This window comes from Phyllostomus hastatus, unplaced genomic scaffold (assembly GCF_019186645.2).
Source record: "Phyllostomus hastatus isolate PE091 unplaced genomic scaffold, TTU_PhHast_1.1 phas_contig_244, whole genome shotgun sequence".
In the NCBI taxonomy this organism is placed as follows: domain Eukaryota; kingdom Metazoa; phylum Chordata; class Mammalia; order Chiroptera; family Phyllostomidae; genus Phyllostomus; species Phyllostomus hastatus.
Window position 1 is genome coordinate 727,192 of NW_025333796.1, and position 14,302 is coordinate 741,493.

The 14,302-nt window shown below is 53.3% G+C and overlaps 1 protein-coding gene across 6 annotated transcripts in view; it reads right to left on the reverse strand.

The window, feature by feature from the left end:
- Positions 1-246: 246 nt before the first annotated feature.
- PRKAG2 (protein kinase AMP-activated non-catalytic subunit gamma 2) overlaps positions 247-14,302 on the reverse strand; it is a 180,000-nt gene continuing 165,944 nt past the window's right edge. For all 6 annotated transcript variants that reach the window (XM_045837752.1, XM_045837753.1, XM_045837755.1 and 3 more), the window contains 7 exons: positions 13,815-13,869; positions 12,657-12,783; positions 9,899-10,064; positions 9,318-9,355; positions 7,866-8,012; positions 2,977-3,070; positions 247-1,404 (listed from right to left, as the gene is read on the reverse strand). In XM_045837752.1, the coding sequence (XP_045693708.1) occupies positions 1,373-1,404; positions 2,977-3,070; positions 7,866-8,012; positions 9,318-9,355; positions 9,899-10,064; positions 12,657-12,783; positions 13,815-13,869 (659 nt within the window). In that variant the 3' untranslated portion in view covers positions 247-1,372. The remainder of the gene's footprint in view (positions 1,405-2,976; positions 3,071-7,865; positions 8,013-9,317; positions 9,356-9,898; positions 10,065-12,656; positions 12,784-13,814; positions 13,870-14,302) is intronic.

Here is a 14,302-nt window from a genome sequence, read left to right on the forward strand (position 1 = left end):
GAGCACAAGGAAGTCCGCCTGGCCGTGTTAAACTAGACGCGTTCTATTTAACAATGGAGGGATGTTACGTTGAGGAGTCCAGTCATTAAGGTTCCCCCCGCAACTGCTCGATGATGGAAGGAGGATAATGAGAATTCACATTCTCCTTTTTTGGGGGAGGAATGGTTTAAGTGGGGCACGGCACATGAAATTTTAATAAATGTATGATGAAACATGGTAAAGAACTACTTTCACAAAATGGTAGATAGTAAGATTTATTTTAATTTTTCAATCTGAAAAAAAAAAAAAAAACAAACAAACCCCAAAACAAAACAACTATACTCATATGTACAGTGCGAACACTTCCGGAGCACGTACACTCGGACACGCCGTGTTTCTCTCACTCCCGTGACAATACTGTATTTGCCACCAGCAGATTTACAGAAGCGACTGCGTTGGCGGTCGCCCAGACAGCACGGGTTAACATTTCAACACACAAGGAAACACTCGCCTCTTCCCTCCCGGCAGGTGGTCTCCTCGGACCCGCCACCTGCCTCCGGGCCGGCGGGGCGCGTTTGCGTGCCCGCCCGCCCTTCCAACTCCGGCGCCGCAGACCCGGCGGCTGTCTGAGCCGTCGCCTGTCCTGGCCAGGCCCAGACTTAAATGATGAGCCACTTGCCGTGGAAAATGACCCCCCACCCCCGGCGGTTTATCCGCGGGCACGGTGACGCTCACCCCCGAAAGACGTGTACAAAAATCGCAGGAAAGGGAAAATAAATAAAGCTCTTGTGCAGCAGTCTCGCTCACGCTACAGTCCGGAACACTTAAACGCAAAACTGTCCTCAGAATCTTATAAAGTCATCGTTTATGCTCAGGGTACAAGTGCTTGACAAATCTAACGAAAAAGAAACTGGTTTGGTGAAGGTTCAAAGACTCGCACACGCCAGCCGTGTCGTTTCGCACACGCACACGCGGTCCCCGGCAGGAGCGGGGCCGTGTCGCTGTCCTGACAGAAGGCACTAGGTCTGAATATGCCACACGCTCGCCTTATGTCTGTCACGTTCCCTGTCCCCATACCATGGATTCTCGGAAAGAAAAGTGATAAACGTTTCAGGACACAGCGCACTTTAATTAGACGTACGGCATTTGAAATCTTTCAGACAGAGGCCCGCAGACAGCCTTGACGATGCGGGCCTGACTCTTCAAACACACACAATCTTTTTTTTTTTTTTTAAAACGCTTAGTTGCAACATCACTGGAAAGAACAGCCGTCGCTAAGCCCTGACACCCGTCCTCGGCCCTCTGGCTCTCTCCTGTGGCGGTCAGTGTGGGTGAGGCAAAGCGTGACCCAGAGCCTTCGCTCAAGTCCTGTAAGGGCGCTCCCGTCCCGCGGTCATTCAGCGTCCGGCTCCTTCTGTTTGGCACCTGTCGGAAGAGGGGAAGGGTCAAAGCGACGTCAGAACCCGTGACTCGTGTGCTCTGCGTTTGGGGCACACGGAGCACCTCGGCCACAGGGACAGGTGAGACCTGACTCCACAGGGACAGTGGTGCGCCCTGGCCCGGGGCCAGCCTGGAAAGGGGCATCTTTTCCCGAAGGCGCCGGGTTCTGGGCCTGCGTGGGCGGTTCTGCCCTGAGAGGAGGCCCCTTCCTGCCGTGCAGGAAGGAGCTGTTCAGTTATCTGTAACTGCCCCCTCTGGGCTGGGCCTGCCCTCGGCTGCACGCTGTCTGGGGGGTCGCCCACCGCCCATACTGCGGTGTGTTCGGGGTCAACGCCTGTAGCATTCCCCTGCATGAATGGAACAAAACCACCCATTCTGCTCACAGACATCTGGATTACTGCCAATTTTAGGTTATGACATAATGCTAGGAACAACCTCACATTCGCTTAGTCCCTGTAGCAGCATTTCATGATTATAAAGATCATCATGAGTTTCACATTCTCTACTATCTGAAATGTTAAAGTGACCCCGCCGGGTCTCGAGTCCAGTTCTGGATTCGGCAGCTGTGGGCGGGGCCCGCAGGGCGCCCTCCTGACCAGGCCCAGGTGCGCTCCCTCCGGGCCTGCGGGTCCCTGCGGTCCTGCGGGGACAGCCCTGGTGTCCCCACTCGGTGGTGTGGCGGCGGGCGCTCCTGCAGCGTGGGGATCTTTGGGTGACAGGTCAGCTGAGAAAACCAGTCTTAGCTAGTCTGACTTCCGAACAGAAGAAAAATCAATACCATAGTACACACACTGTAATGTTTAACTTCCAAGAGCTCAAAGTGCACGTGAGTTAGTCTGCCATCTTGGCCTTGGCCTTGGTCTTGGCCTTGGTCTGTGTGGCCTGTGCACTCGGGGCAGGGAGGGGAGGAGGAAAAAGAGGAAAGCAGGGAGAGCTGCTGGTTCTAGGACCCGTCGGCTGCCCCACAGAGGAGACACGCCAGCTCCTCCCTCCCGAGGCCTCTCCACCTGCTCCGGCTCCGCTCCCGGCTGCAACCCCTGGGCGGGCTCAGAGTGAGCCTGGCGAAAATGAGTGAGCCGTCGGTGCTGTGTGGTAGTCAGTGTAATTTCCACACACTATTCACAGGCAAAGTTGTGTTGTGGTCTTTGTTTTATGCACTCAAAACACCGGAAAGCTTCTTTTCTTTCTGAGGCGCAGGTGAAGATTCCAACAGTTAGAGCCCAAAGACTTTCCCTCGTGTTTTCCAGTTAGTGGTCCTAAAACTAAAACAAAACTGGGGAGGGCTTAGCTTTTTAATGGAAAAAGTTATGATGACCTTGGCAATGAATCCTTGGTAATTCGGGCACAGCGGGGCAGAGACAGGCTAAGTCAGAATGCTGTCCATAAACTCCTCTCCCTCCCCCAAGTGCAAGAGCAGAACCTCACAGCCACAGAGAACAGGACAGTGGTTTACGGAGGAAGGCGCAGAGGGCCGCCCTGCGGGGCGCACCCGGCGGCGGCGGTGGGCTGCGCCCGCTCCTCCGTCCCAGCGGGAGGAGGTCAGACACGGACCGGTACCTGGCGGGGTGAGGATCAGCGCCTGCAGGATGTCCGACAGGGAAATGATGCCCACGATGCTGTCGGCTTCGTTCACCACCACCAGCCGATGGACCTGCAACCGAGACAGGCAGGCTGCGTGAGCACGCCGAAATACAGAGTTTTAAAATGGAAAATAGAGAAACGCTGCCTTTCGTATGCTTTACAATGACTGCAGCCCACACGTGCGAGAGAGAAACAGTACAGAACCACATAAAGGTCTTTGGCGCTAATGTTCAAATGCAATGCTGATTTGCTCGACTATTTAAAAAAATTTTATTTATTTTTGAGAGGGGGGAGGGGAAGAAAGGGGGTGAGGGAGAGAGATTGAGAAAGAAAGAGAGAGAGAGATTGATTGGTTGCCTCTCATACACGTTTGGCAGGGGCCCAAACCTGCAACCTAGGCATACGCCCTGACCCGGAATCGAACCCATGACCTTTTGATCTGTGGGACCACACCCAACCTACTGAGTCCCACCAGCCAGGGCCATGCATAGCCTTATGGGTTTCCTTTGCATGTAACTAGCTGTTTTCCTCTTGCTGCCTAAACATTGTCTCTTCATTTCTCGAGTTTCCCGTTTTGATTACAAGACTTGGTGTGGGTCTCTCTGTGCTTCCCGGGGCGGGGTATCTGTTTCCTTTGCCAGGTTAGGAGTTTTCAGCCATTATTTCTTCAAATCAAGTTTCGGTTCTTTTCCCTTTCTTCTTCTGCTGTGATCCCTGTAATGTGAATGCCTTTGTGCTGGCTATTTCCCTGGAGCTTCCTTAAATTGCCCTCATTTTTAATTTATTTTCTTTTCTGCCGTTCTGATTGGTTGACCTCCACTAGCCTGTCTCCCCAGTCCCTACTCCCGTCTTCTGCAGCAGCTAATCTGTGGCCGAGTCCTCCCCTCCAGAGTACTTTTCACTTCAGCTATTGTATTCTTCAGTCTGCTTAGTTCTTTATTCCGCTAACTCCTTGTTGAAGTTCTTCTGTTCCACTCCCAAGTCTGGTGAGCACCCTTATGGCTGTCTCTGTATCAGAGAAATGACGTATCTCCGTTTCCTCAGGTTATTTTTCTTCTGGCTTCATTGGAGAGAGCCTTCTCTCTTTTCATTTTGTTTGACCTTCTGTGTTTGCTTACATGAATTACACAAAACAGAGTGCTTTCTCAGCCTTAGAAAAGTGGCCGTGACCTCCGCGCAAGCTGTGAGCCAGGTGGTTCTGGCAGGCAGGCTGGAGCCAGGCGGGCACCTCCGGCACCTGGCGCTGGGCCTGCCGGTCTGGAGGGGCTCTGGGCAGGGGCAGGAGGGCCGGGGGCATGTGGGGACGCCCGGTTGATGCTGCGTGCTCCCTTTCTGGGGGGCTGAAATGGGCTCTGGGCATGTGCGTGAGGATGCGCTGTGGTGCTCTCACAGGTGGGCCAGAGCACCTGGGTATCAGGGTGGACGGGGGTGTGAGCAGAGGTGCTCACGGGCCCCCCGACCCTGGAGAGCCGCTGCGATGTCCTGGCCTTCTCTATTTGCGCCCTGGCTCTCGTCTGCTGGGCAGAAGCTGCTCTGTATGCGGACCTCGTGTACCAGGTCTGTCCGGGAAAAGTCCAGCCGTTGTTAATATACCGAGAGCAGTTTGTGCAACATCCACCACGTAACCTGGCAGCCAAGGAGAGTGGACCGGAATGGGTACGTGTGAACAATGACGACTTCACTGTGCTTGTCAGTGGGGGCAGCAGACACCATTGAGTGAGCATGTGCCCTGTGTGGCCGTCACATTCAAATTGAGCAAGTAGAACAGCAGATCTGCGTCGAATTTTATGTTAGGCTTGAACGTTCCTCCGTGGAAACTATTTGGATGACTCAGAAGGCCGCAGCCCCGGGCAACTGGTGATGGACAGCTTCATCTCACCAATGTGTCCGCTCATGCATCACGTCTCCTGCAGAGGTCTGTGGTGAGACATCACATCACCCGGGTGACTCAGCTCCGCTACAGCCCAGATCGGGCGCCCTGCGACTTCTGGGTTTTCCCAAAACTGAAATCACCTTTGAAAGGGAAGAGATTTTAGACTGTTGATGAGAGTCAGGAAACTATGACAGGGTAGCCGAGGATGATGAGGAGAACTGTGTGAAGCCCCAAGGTGCCTGCTTTAAAAGGGACTGAGGTGTCATCGTCCTGTGTGCGATGTTTCTTGCATCTCCTTCAGTAAACGCCTCTATTTTTCATGGCACATGGCTGGATGCTTTCCGGACAGGTCTGTCGTGCACTCGAAGGTGTACATTTGAGGGTGCCTGTGGGAGGGGCGACTTCAGGTTCCCCCGAGCTGCCACCACCTTGGCACGGTCTCTAGTTTGTCCGCAGTGACACTTCCGGTGATCCTCTGGATACCCTAGCTTGCTTTGGGCTACAAAAACCACTGCCATCTTTCTCACACTGACCAGCATATATTCCTTTTATAAGTTTCTCTAAAAAACTTGGGTTCTCCAATAATCCTATGATAGAACTACACATTTAAGAACTGTAAGTTAAAATAACGGTTTACCTCGAGGACAGAGGTCTACATTCCATTAACATTAACTAACTCTTGAGCTGCTGAAGGTCAAGGGGAAGCCCTCTCACCTGGAGAACGAATCCTACTAGACAGACATGACCGCTGAAAGTATTTTCTTGTCCTCTGTGGTTGGGTCTAGACTTTACGAATGTCCCTTCTCTGAGATATCTGAAAGCCAGGGCGACACTTAGGTCACACAAATAAACCAAATCATTGCTGATACTGCATACCCTTCTCCTACTGAACTATCCAACATGTCGAAGATAAAAACCGGTCCTGGCTCCTCACCAAGAAGTCATCTGGTGAAAGGAATTATTTTAATGAAGAAAAAAGCCCGGATGGTTAACTTGAGAAACTGATGAACTGCATCTTTACTTTCCTTGATGACCTGCTTCGTATTGTAATGAAATTTCTGTTTTTCACCAGATGAACTTCAAAAACCAGCCAGCTACCTGTTGGGAACCGCCCTGCCTGGTATCAGAAGCTGTAACCCCGCCAAGGCTAAGGCTGAGGGAATGACCTTGGACCATAAGGCACCAAGGAGACAAAAGCTTATCTCCCTGGCAGGAGCGCCACTTCTGCTCTTTTTACTTCACCCTGCCCGGCCCCCAAGGCTTGGTCGGTTAGCCAATGACGGGTAAGATTCCCCAAGGGGGGAATGATCTAAGACAGGCACGATCACGTGGGAGGCCCCCAAGGAAGGACTTTGGGGGCTACAGCAAAAGGGGGTGATGGACCCTCGCTCCTCAGCTTTGACATAGCCCGAGTCCTCATCATCTGGGAGAAAATCTCCTTATCTCTTGGCTGCCTTACTTCCCTTGCTCCACCTAAGCCTGAAACAATGACAGGGTGGTGCAGCTCTGTGCTGGAAAGGGCGGGTTCCCCCTGGGCAATCAGGCCTAAGAAAGAATGTGTAAAATCCTGTGAAACCTGCTTTGTTTAGAATGCTCTCAATGAAATGATAAGGGTCCAAGCAAGAAGTAAGTTTGTTCCTTAAAGTTTTTTACAGCTCTTTAGCTGTCTGACCCTGACTCAAAATGGGCCCTCAGACTTCCTTGTTATTTGATCTTTCCTTCCTGGCAATGTTTAATGAGCTTTACAACGTGATTTTTACTCATCATAAAGGATGCCACCATCTGCATGTGCACTCTGCTTACAAATAGGAGGGAATCCTGATCTATTTCTGCTGATAATCTTCAGAAGGCACATAATTCTAAAGACCTTCATAAAATTATATATTCCTAAGTCAATTAAACTCCTTTGCAAAACAAGGAGTGACGGTGCTACATTCGGTAGAAGAAGGAAAGACTTCCTATTGAGATTCCAGGGAAACCCATCAGTAGCCACAGCAGGTGAGGCTGGGTGGGGCATCACCTCCGCAGAGGCCAGGGCAGGGCGGGGCTTGTCTGTGTGCAGAGGGCACAGGGCTGGGTGGGCTCGTGACGGCTCCCGAGAGGGAGCATGGCGCCCTCCTTCATGGGAAGCGGTCGGAAAGCAAGCTGGCTGCCCGTCATTAGCCTAAGGAACAATCGGGCACTCTGCTTCCTGGGCCGTGTTCGTGCGTTCTGCCGGAGCAAGCACCCGACACACTGATCAGAGGGGCTGATTCTGCCCAATCAGGGCGTGTCCCGGGAGGAGCACGGCTGCACCCTTCAGCCCTGAACAGTGATGGACGGGACACCTCTCTCCCTGTCTACCGAGGAGGAAAAAATAAGGGTTTGGGGTGGGCATGCCGAGTTCGGTGTGCTGTGCAATGACCTCGCTCACCCTGGACTGAGCCAGTTATGCGGCACACAGGGCAACCCTGCGGGGTTGAGCGGGTCGTGGAGTGGATGGAGCGGGGGGTGGGGGGGCAGGAGATGAGGTCACCAGACATGTACTGTTCGCCTGAATCAGGAGACAGAGGTACCAGCGGGAAGAGAGAAATTGTACTTTACTTAAAAAAATCAGAGTACATTCTATCATTTACTTTGTTAAAACCATGTAATTGAGCATTTTTAGCTTCCCATTCATAAATACCCAAAGGGAACTTAAAACTCTTGGGACTTCGGTTTCCTCCAGTAGGCCTTTTTTAAACCATGGGAGTAGCTTACCAGCTCACCTGATCCAACTATGATATCAGGACTTAAAAATCCCATTCAGTGAACATTTAGAGAAGACCTACTATGTGCCAGTAACACGCTGGGTTCTGGCACTGGGAGACAGCACCGTCCCAATGAATCCCACAGGCCGTTCCAAGAGTCCCAACCCTGGGGCCCCCTTCACTCACCGGCTGGGGCTTGTGTGGCCCGGGAGGCAGAGGTGGGGGGGGGGCAGCAAGGAGCCCGGCACAGCCGTCTCACTCACCTCGGCTCGCACTATTCTGTCCACGATGGTCTCCAGTATCTCCAGCTTATTGCACTTGACAACGCCCTCGAAATACTGGGAACGGTGCTGAAGCGCCTGGGTCACCGTGATGTCTAGGTTGTTGTATGTTTTTTCAGCAGCAAGGTTCTGTGATAAAGCAACAGAAGGAATTAACACGCTTTCATTTAGGTTCACGCTAATGACCCAAATGAGCAAGGGTGTCAAACAGCCCGGTTTTAAACCCGTGAGAGTCTGTTCAGCCCCAGCACACGGAGCTTGTACGAGGCCATCTGTGCTATCCTCCTCCTCCCGGTCGACATTAAGGCTCAGGCTGTGGACCTTAATCAGGAAGCCACGGTGCTAACTTGACTGCATGCCCCTCTAAAGATCCCCGTCCCAGGCCCCCTGCTGTCCTCACCCTGCACGGCTCCCCGCCTGAACAGAGCCTTTCCAGAGGTGGGCTGACCTCGGGTGGGAAGCGCCACAGGGCTGGGGGACCCGCGCCGGGAGCCCCTCGGGGTTCTGATTAATCTGAGCAGGCCCCGCCCACCCAGTTCCAATGAGCAGATACACGTATGTTTCGGTGTCTGTTATGTCAAGCAGAACGGGATGAAACGGAAGGCTCTGAGACGGCTGGAGGGGGCTACCGAAGTTTCAGTCCCCTTTCGTCGAAACAAAGGGGATTCTCGGGGAGTGCATGTAAAATGAACGAGGAGAGAAAGCATCGCACGGAAAGATGCAGCACCAAGGTCAACCCAGCAGAGTTAAACCAGGGGTTCACGTAGGACTTCACGTCACTATTCAGTTCATTTGCTGTCTCCTTTAGGACAGTTGTCCGCAATCATCAAACAATGACACCAAGTTCGTGTGCACTGAGCACGTGCCCATTGGGGGAATAACTGGTGTCCCCGCACAGAAGAATGACCCTTCCAAATACACACACACACACACACACACACACACACACGCTGCAGTGACGGGTAAACACCACACGCACCGAAAAGACGGGAGAGTTATAAAGTGCTACGAACACATCATGTGTTTGCTACACCGATGGATATTAGAAGTGTAATTACTGGGGGGGGGGGGATATGGAATTCTCTTGATAAGATCTTTACACTCAAAAAAGCCAGAAATCATTAAATTACAGAAAACTACAAAAACAGATTATTTAATGTTTTAAACACATTCTAGCCCTGGCTGGTGTGGCTCAGTGGACTGAGCACAGACCTGCAAACCTAGGGTTGCCAGTTCGATTCCCAGCCAAGGCACATGCCTGGGTTGCAGGCCAGGTCCCCAGTAGGGGGTGCTCAAGAAGCAACCATACATTCATGTTTCTCTCCGTCTCTTTCTCCCTCCCTTCCCCTCTCTATAAATAAATACAATCTTAAAAAAATATAAAAAAATAAACACATTCGAGATGGCAGACCTAACAAAATTGAGAATACTTACAATTACATCAAATTTGGAATAAATATCCACAACTTTTCCTAAAAATGAAGATATATGTTAGCAAAATGTCTTAAGAGCACAAAATCACATTTAAAATTAGTTGTAACTAGGTAATGATTAAGATTTACATATTACTAAATAAAACAAACGTGTCTATTTTTAAATGCACGTGAACTTTAAATGCACATCTTAGTAAAAACGAGCCAGTTTATAATTCTTACTATCCCAAGTGCCCCCTGGCGCTGAGCTTATCCACCCGATTTAAATGTTTGCTCCCTCCGCTTAGCACCTAGGCTGGGGCTGGGGGTGTCCAGCCTGCAGACCGCCTGCGGCCCAGGGTGGCTGTGAATCCGGCCCAACACACAATCGTGAATTTACTTAAAACATGATGAGGTTTTTTTGTGATCGCGTGTCACAATGTATTTAATGTGCAGCCCGAGACAACTCCTCTTCCTCCGGAGTGGCCCAGGGATGCTGCAAAGCTGCCCCCCCCTCCCCCGCCCCCGGGAGCCTGGGCCGTGGGGCAGCAACCCAACGCTCCTGAGACACGCCGTCGCTCCTGTTCCAGGCCGGACACGGACCTGACTCGTCCACGACGGGCAGGGCGGACACCCGCCGCTCCACGAACACGCTCAGGGCCTTGATGATGGGCGTGTCCGGGTGGATGAAGGCGATGTTGTGGTAGGTGCCGATGCCCAGCGCGTCCAGGTTCTGCTTCATGAAGGCCGGCTTTGGCATGTCGGACATCTGCATGGGGGGGGGGGAGGGGGCGGGAAGGGCAAGGGCTGTAGCGGCTCCCCAGGCCCCCCTGGGCGTTCACACGTCCGCACGGATGAGGAACCCGTGCGGCACACTAAGGGGAGTCTTCCCCAGCTGTCCACCCGGGCGCCGCACGAGTGCGGAAGCGCCCCAGGTGCAGAGCTCTCTCCCGTCCCCACCAGTGTGCACGTCTCTTCCATGTGACGACTTAGTCGAGTGCCGCGAAGCACTAACACTGTAGCGTTTTTCCCCTTCTCCGCACCCAGTGGGAAAGAGGACGGGAGGGAACAACAGGCCTTTTTCAAAACTAAAACCCAGAAGCCACCAAGAACGCTCTGCTTTTAAGTATCCGCATGAAACCCCGGTCCTGCGGCCCTCGCTGGGTCGCGTACTGAGAGCCCGTGTGTCTCCAAAGCCCGCGTGTTGGATAGGGCGCCCCTAGTGGCTGAGCGCGTCCTCACACCGTCCCGCCTCCGTCCACATCCGGAACTCTCCCCCTTGGGGGGGCGCGGGGGGCTCCCATGTTGGTCTACTAGGCATGAAGGACAAGCCAACCGCACAGAATTAAAAGAACCTTTAAAAGTTAACTTTTTTTTTTTTCACGGATGTTTTAGAGGAGGAGGGAGAAGGCAGAAGAGAAGTGTAGGATCACGTTTGACTAAAACAAAATTAAGGTGTACAGTTTCAAAAATCCACCTTTTAGAAAGGGTATAGTCGACTCCATCCTCCTGGTGTACCTTATAATTATCAGGAAAAGATGAACAATTAGGAGAAACAAAATGTTCAAGTCAAAGAGTTCATCAATATTCAAATCATGAGACTCCTAGAAATTTAGAGAAAAAAAAAGACCTATTAGGTCACCTGGCCCACGGCAGGGCCACCCCGGTTCCATCCTACGTGTGGAGGCTGACTATGGGCTGTCTCCGAGGGGAACGCTCCTTTTTCTCAGAACGGTAAAAACCAGGCTCTGAAACTCCTTTAAAACTCTGCACTGTGACCTGAACACCTCTAGCCATCAGGCTATTCTAACAGAATGACCATGTTGGCCCAAATAAGAGGCGGTCCCGGCAGGGCGACCCCCTCAACTTTTCCCGGGAGACAGACGCCACGGGCTGGTCTCACCCCGCTGCCCCTTTCCTGCGGCAGCAGAGCCATGGGGTGGGAGTGGGGCTGGAACCCAGCCATTCCGGGTCTGGGGACCAGGGGAGCTGGGTGCCCGTGTACACGGGGCAGGGCGGGGAGCTGGGGCAGGCTGCCGGTCAGATGCCCATGGGGACCGAGGCAGCCACCCGGCCTCCCCCCGGCTTCCTCCCTCACGAGACGGGAGGGACAGAAGCGCCCGAGAGAGCGCTGGCCAGGCTCGGACTGAGCACAGGACCTGCCTGGCTCACTGTGAATGTTGCTGTCAAGTGCTTTCTCTAGGGGACCCACGGGAGAGACCGAGGGCCGTTCACGCCCGCCCGGCGCCGTTCCAGCTCGGACCCAGGGCGGCGGCGTCAGACCCTGCAAGGCCAAGTCTCGCCCGCCGCCTCCCCACGCACGTCCCTGATCCTCCTTCCACGACTGTCTTTCTGCCGAACCGCACACTTTTTTTTTGGTAAATGACCCTTCTTCTTGCTACCATTTTTATCATTAATTTTCACGAGAAGAGTGTTACTTTCCCATGAAAACTATTACGATGTGGGGCTGGCGTGCTGGGTAGGAGACACCCCGGCTCCTCCCCGCCCCCACCAGAGGGCCACGCCATGGCCTTGCCTGAAGCTGTGGGGGGGGCCAATGGGAGAGCTAATTGGACGCACTTTTTAATGTCTGTTAAACTCTTTAAAGAAAAGACTCTTCAAATGGTCTCTTTGGCACCGTGAAACGAGGCCACCCACTGTTCTGGCTGATCTTACAAGGGAAAAAAGTCAGGTTCAGCGCCTGTCATTAAGAGGAGGAACTTGAAGGCTGTGGTCCCTCTGGGCCTCCGTGAAACCGGCCGACCGAACCCGCCGGTCTAAAGTTTGGCACGGCTGCGAAACCGCCTCGTTTCGAATGCGGCGGGGATCCTGCAGGGGACACAGCCCCCATTTGGGCCAACATGGTCTCCTCCTGCCGGAACTGTGTTCCCTTTGGGCTCCCCTCCCGCCGCTGCCGTTTGGGACAGTGAGCTGCTCCTGGGACAGCCCGTGGCGGCTGCGTGCGTCCAGCGCCGTGAGGTTGCACTAAAGCGCCCGACGGTGACAAGTGGCGATAAATCACCGGCCCGACCTGCCTCGGGGGGCACTCCTCCCCCAGACTGACTGGCACACTGCTTCGCCTTCCCTCCTATTTTAGGGGTAGAATAGTCTCACGTAAACAGAGGATCCCAAACGGTTTTGTCCTTTTGCCACTCGCTCTGAAAAGGGTGCCGGCTTTTTAACTGGAATCAGCTTTGGAAACGTGCAGTTCAGACAGGAAAGGGCCGAGAAGCCGAGGTGAGAGACAGAGGCCCCGACCCTGACCATTGCTCCCCCTGAGGGCAACGGGACCCGGCGCCCCGGAGTGGGTTCAGTTCGAGGGGAGGGGACTGAGTCTTTAGAAACGCTGGAGACTACTTACAAAGAGCTGGAGGAACTTGAGGATTCTTTTGTGGGTAAGGATATAAAGTGCATTCCCACTGATGGGGTCAATAACGGGCAGTCTGTGGATTTTATTTTTGATCAGCGAGCATACGGCGTCGAAGAGGCTGTGGGGAGAGCCGTGAGAGAGGTTAGGGGGCTTTCGGGAGGGAAAACGCGAAAACGTCGGACCACCCCTGCTTTCAAAGGGCTTCTCAGCGCTTCCTGTTACAACCACAAGGGGCTGACCGACTTGGAACGGTGTTCCGGAGAAGTCTTACATTGGAGATCGCACGCAGTAAATATTTGGGTTCCCCCCCCGCCCCCCGCCCCCCAGGCTGCGTCATTACTCAGCCTCCACCACGACTGCCAGCTGCGAGGCCCGAGCAGCTGCTCGGCAGCACATTTAGGGCTCTCACGGGAGGAATGATGGGACGCCGAGCCCCAGGAATGGCGCTAATGAACCCCGTGAGCGGCGCCTGTGGCCAGTGGGGCCCCCCTGGGCTGGCCGCTGGCCTCTCCTGGGACCGCCCACCCGGAGGCATGGTGGGTGTTTTTCACCTGTCTGTTGGGACTTGGACACGAAATACTACAAATCAACGCCCCACGTTTTTGCGCTAGCAGCCTACAGGGTTAAGGATGCTTTCGTACGGACGTGGAGGTGGACCAGAGCCACCCCAGAAGGCTTGGATCAAGATGTACGAGGGGGGAGACTTCTGAGAGTGCAGCCCCTCCCTTGGGACCCCCTTGGGCCGGGGTCTGACAGAGACTGAGTTTTCAACTGCGGGGTGCGTGGGAACCACCGGGGCGGGTGTTCTGTGGCGCAGTCCTGGGCACGGCTCCCCATCGACTGCTCTCGCTGCGGGGAGGAGGGCCTCGGGCCCCGCTGGTCCACCCCGCTCCCTGCCAGGTGTCCGCGGCAGGGGGTCGGGGTTTCCAGGCTGCAGAGTGTGACCGCCTCCCTGGTCCACGGCCGACCCCCTGCAGCAGCAGTGGCCGGGGTTTCTGCTGTCTCTCGCTTTCCTGAATTTACTACGTGGAATTAAGGGGGTTGGCCTTAATCTGGATGAAAAAAAAATCCACCAACCAACCCATCACGGTAACAAAACAGAGGAATCTGAAGGAAGGCGTTCAAAGGAGAAAAACTTCCCAGGTTTACCTTGCATCTGGAGATATATTCACTAAAGGCTTAAATGTTTCTTGTAAATAGAGCTCTGCATTCACAGAAAGAAAATACATAATTAGTAACACATTTGTTCTTTGCAATGATTACATAAATCAAGATACCCTGCAATTTATAGATGATAATTAGATTAAAAACCCACATCAAATTTAATTTAGCAGAAACTATCATCTTGGTTACATTTACGGCTATTTTAAACAACTTCCAAGCTGTTTTCAGGATATTGCCTTTGTGGAAAAACTGAGTGTTTAACAAGGAGTCCTACAAGAGATGCTGTGAAAGTCAGTCCAGGCAGCTGACAGAGGTGCTGCCAGCAGAGGTCACCCCACAGCCACGTCACCCACAGGAGACCAGCCTCCGAGACCCCCTTTAGGACTGGTTTTCCCGAGTTAAGGAATGAACCAGAAGCCGCAGCAGACTCCGTCCTTTAAGTGGTCTTATGTTTCTCGTGACCAAATGGATGC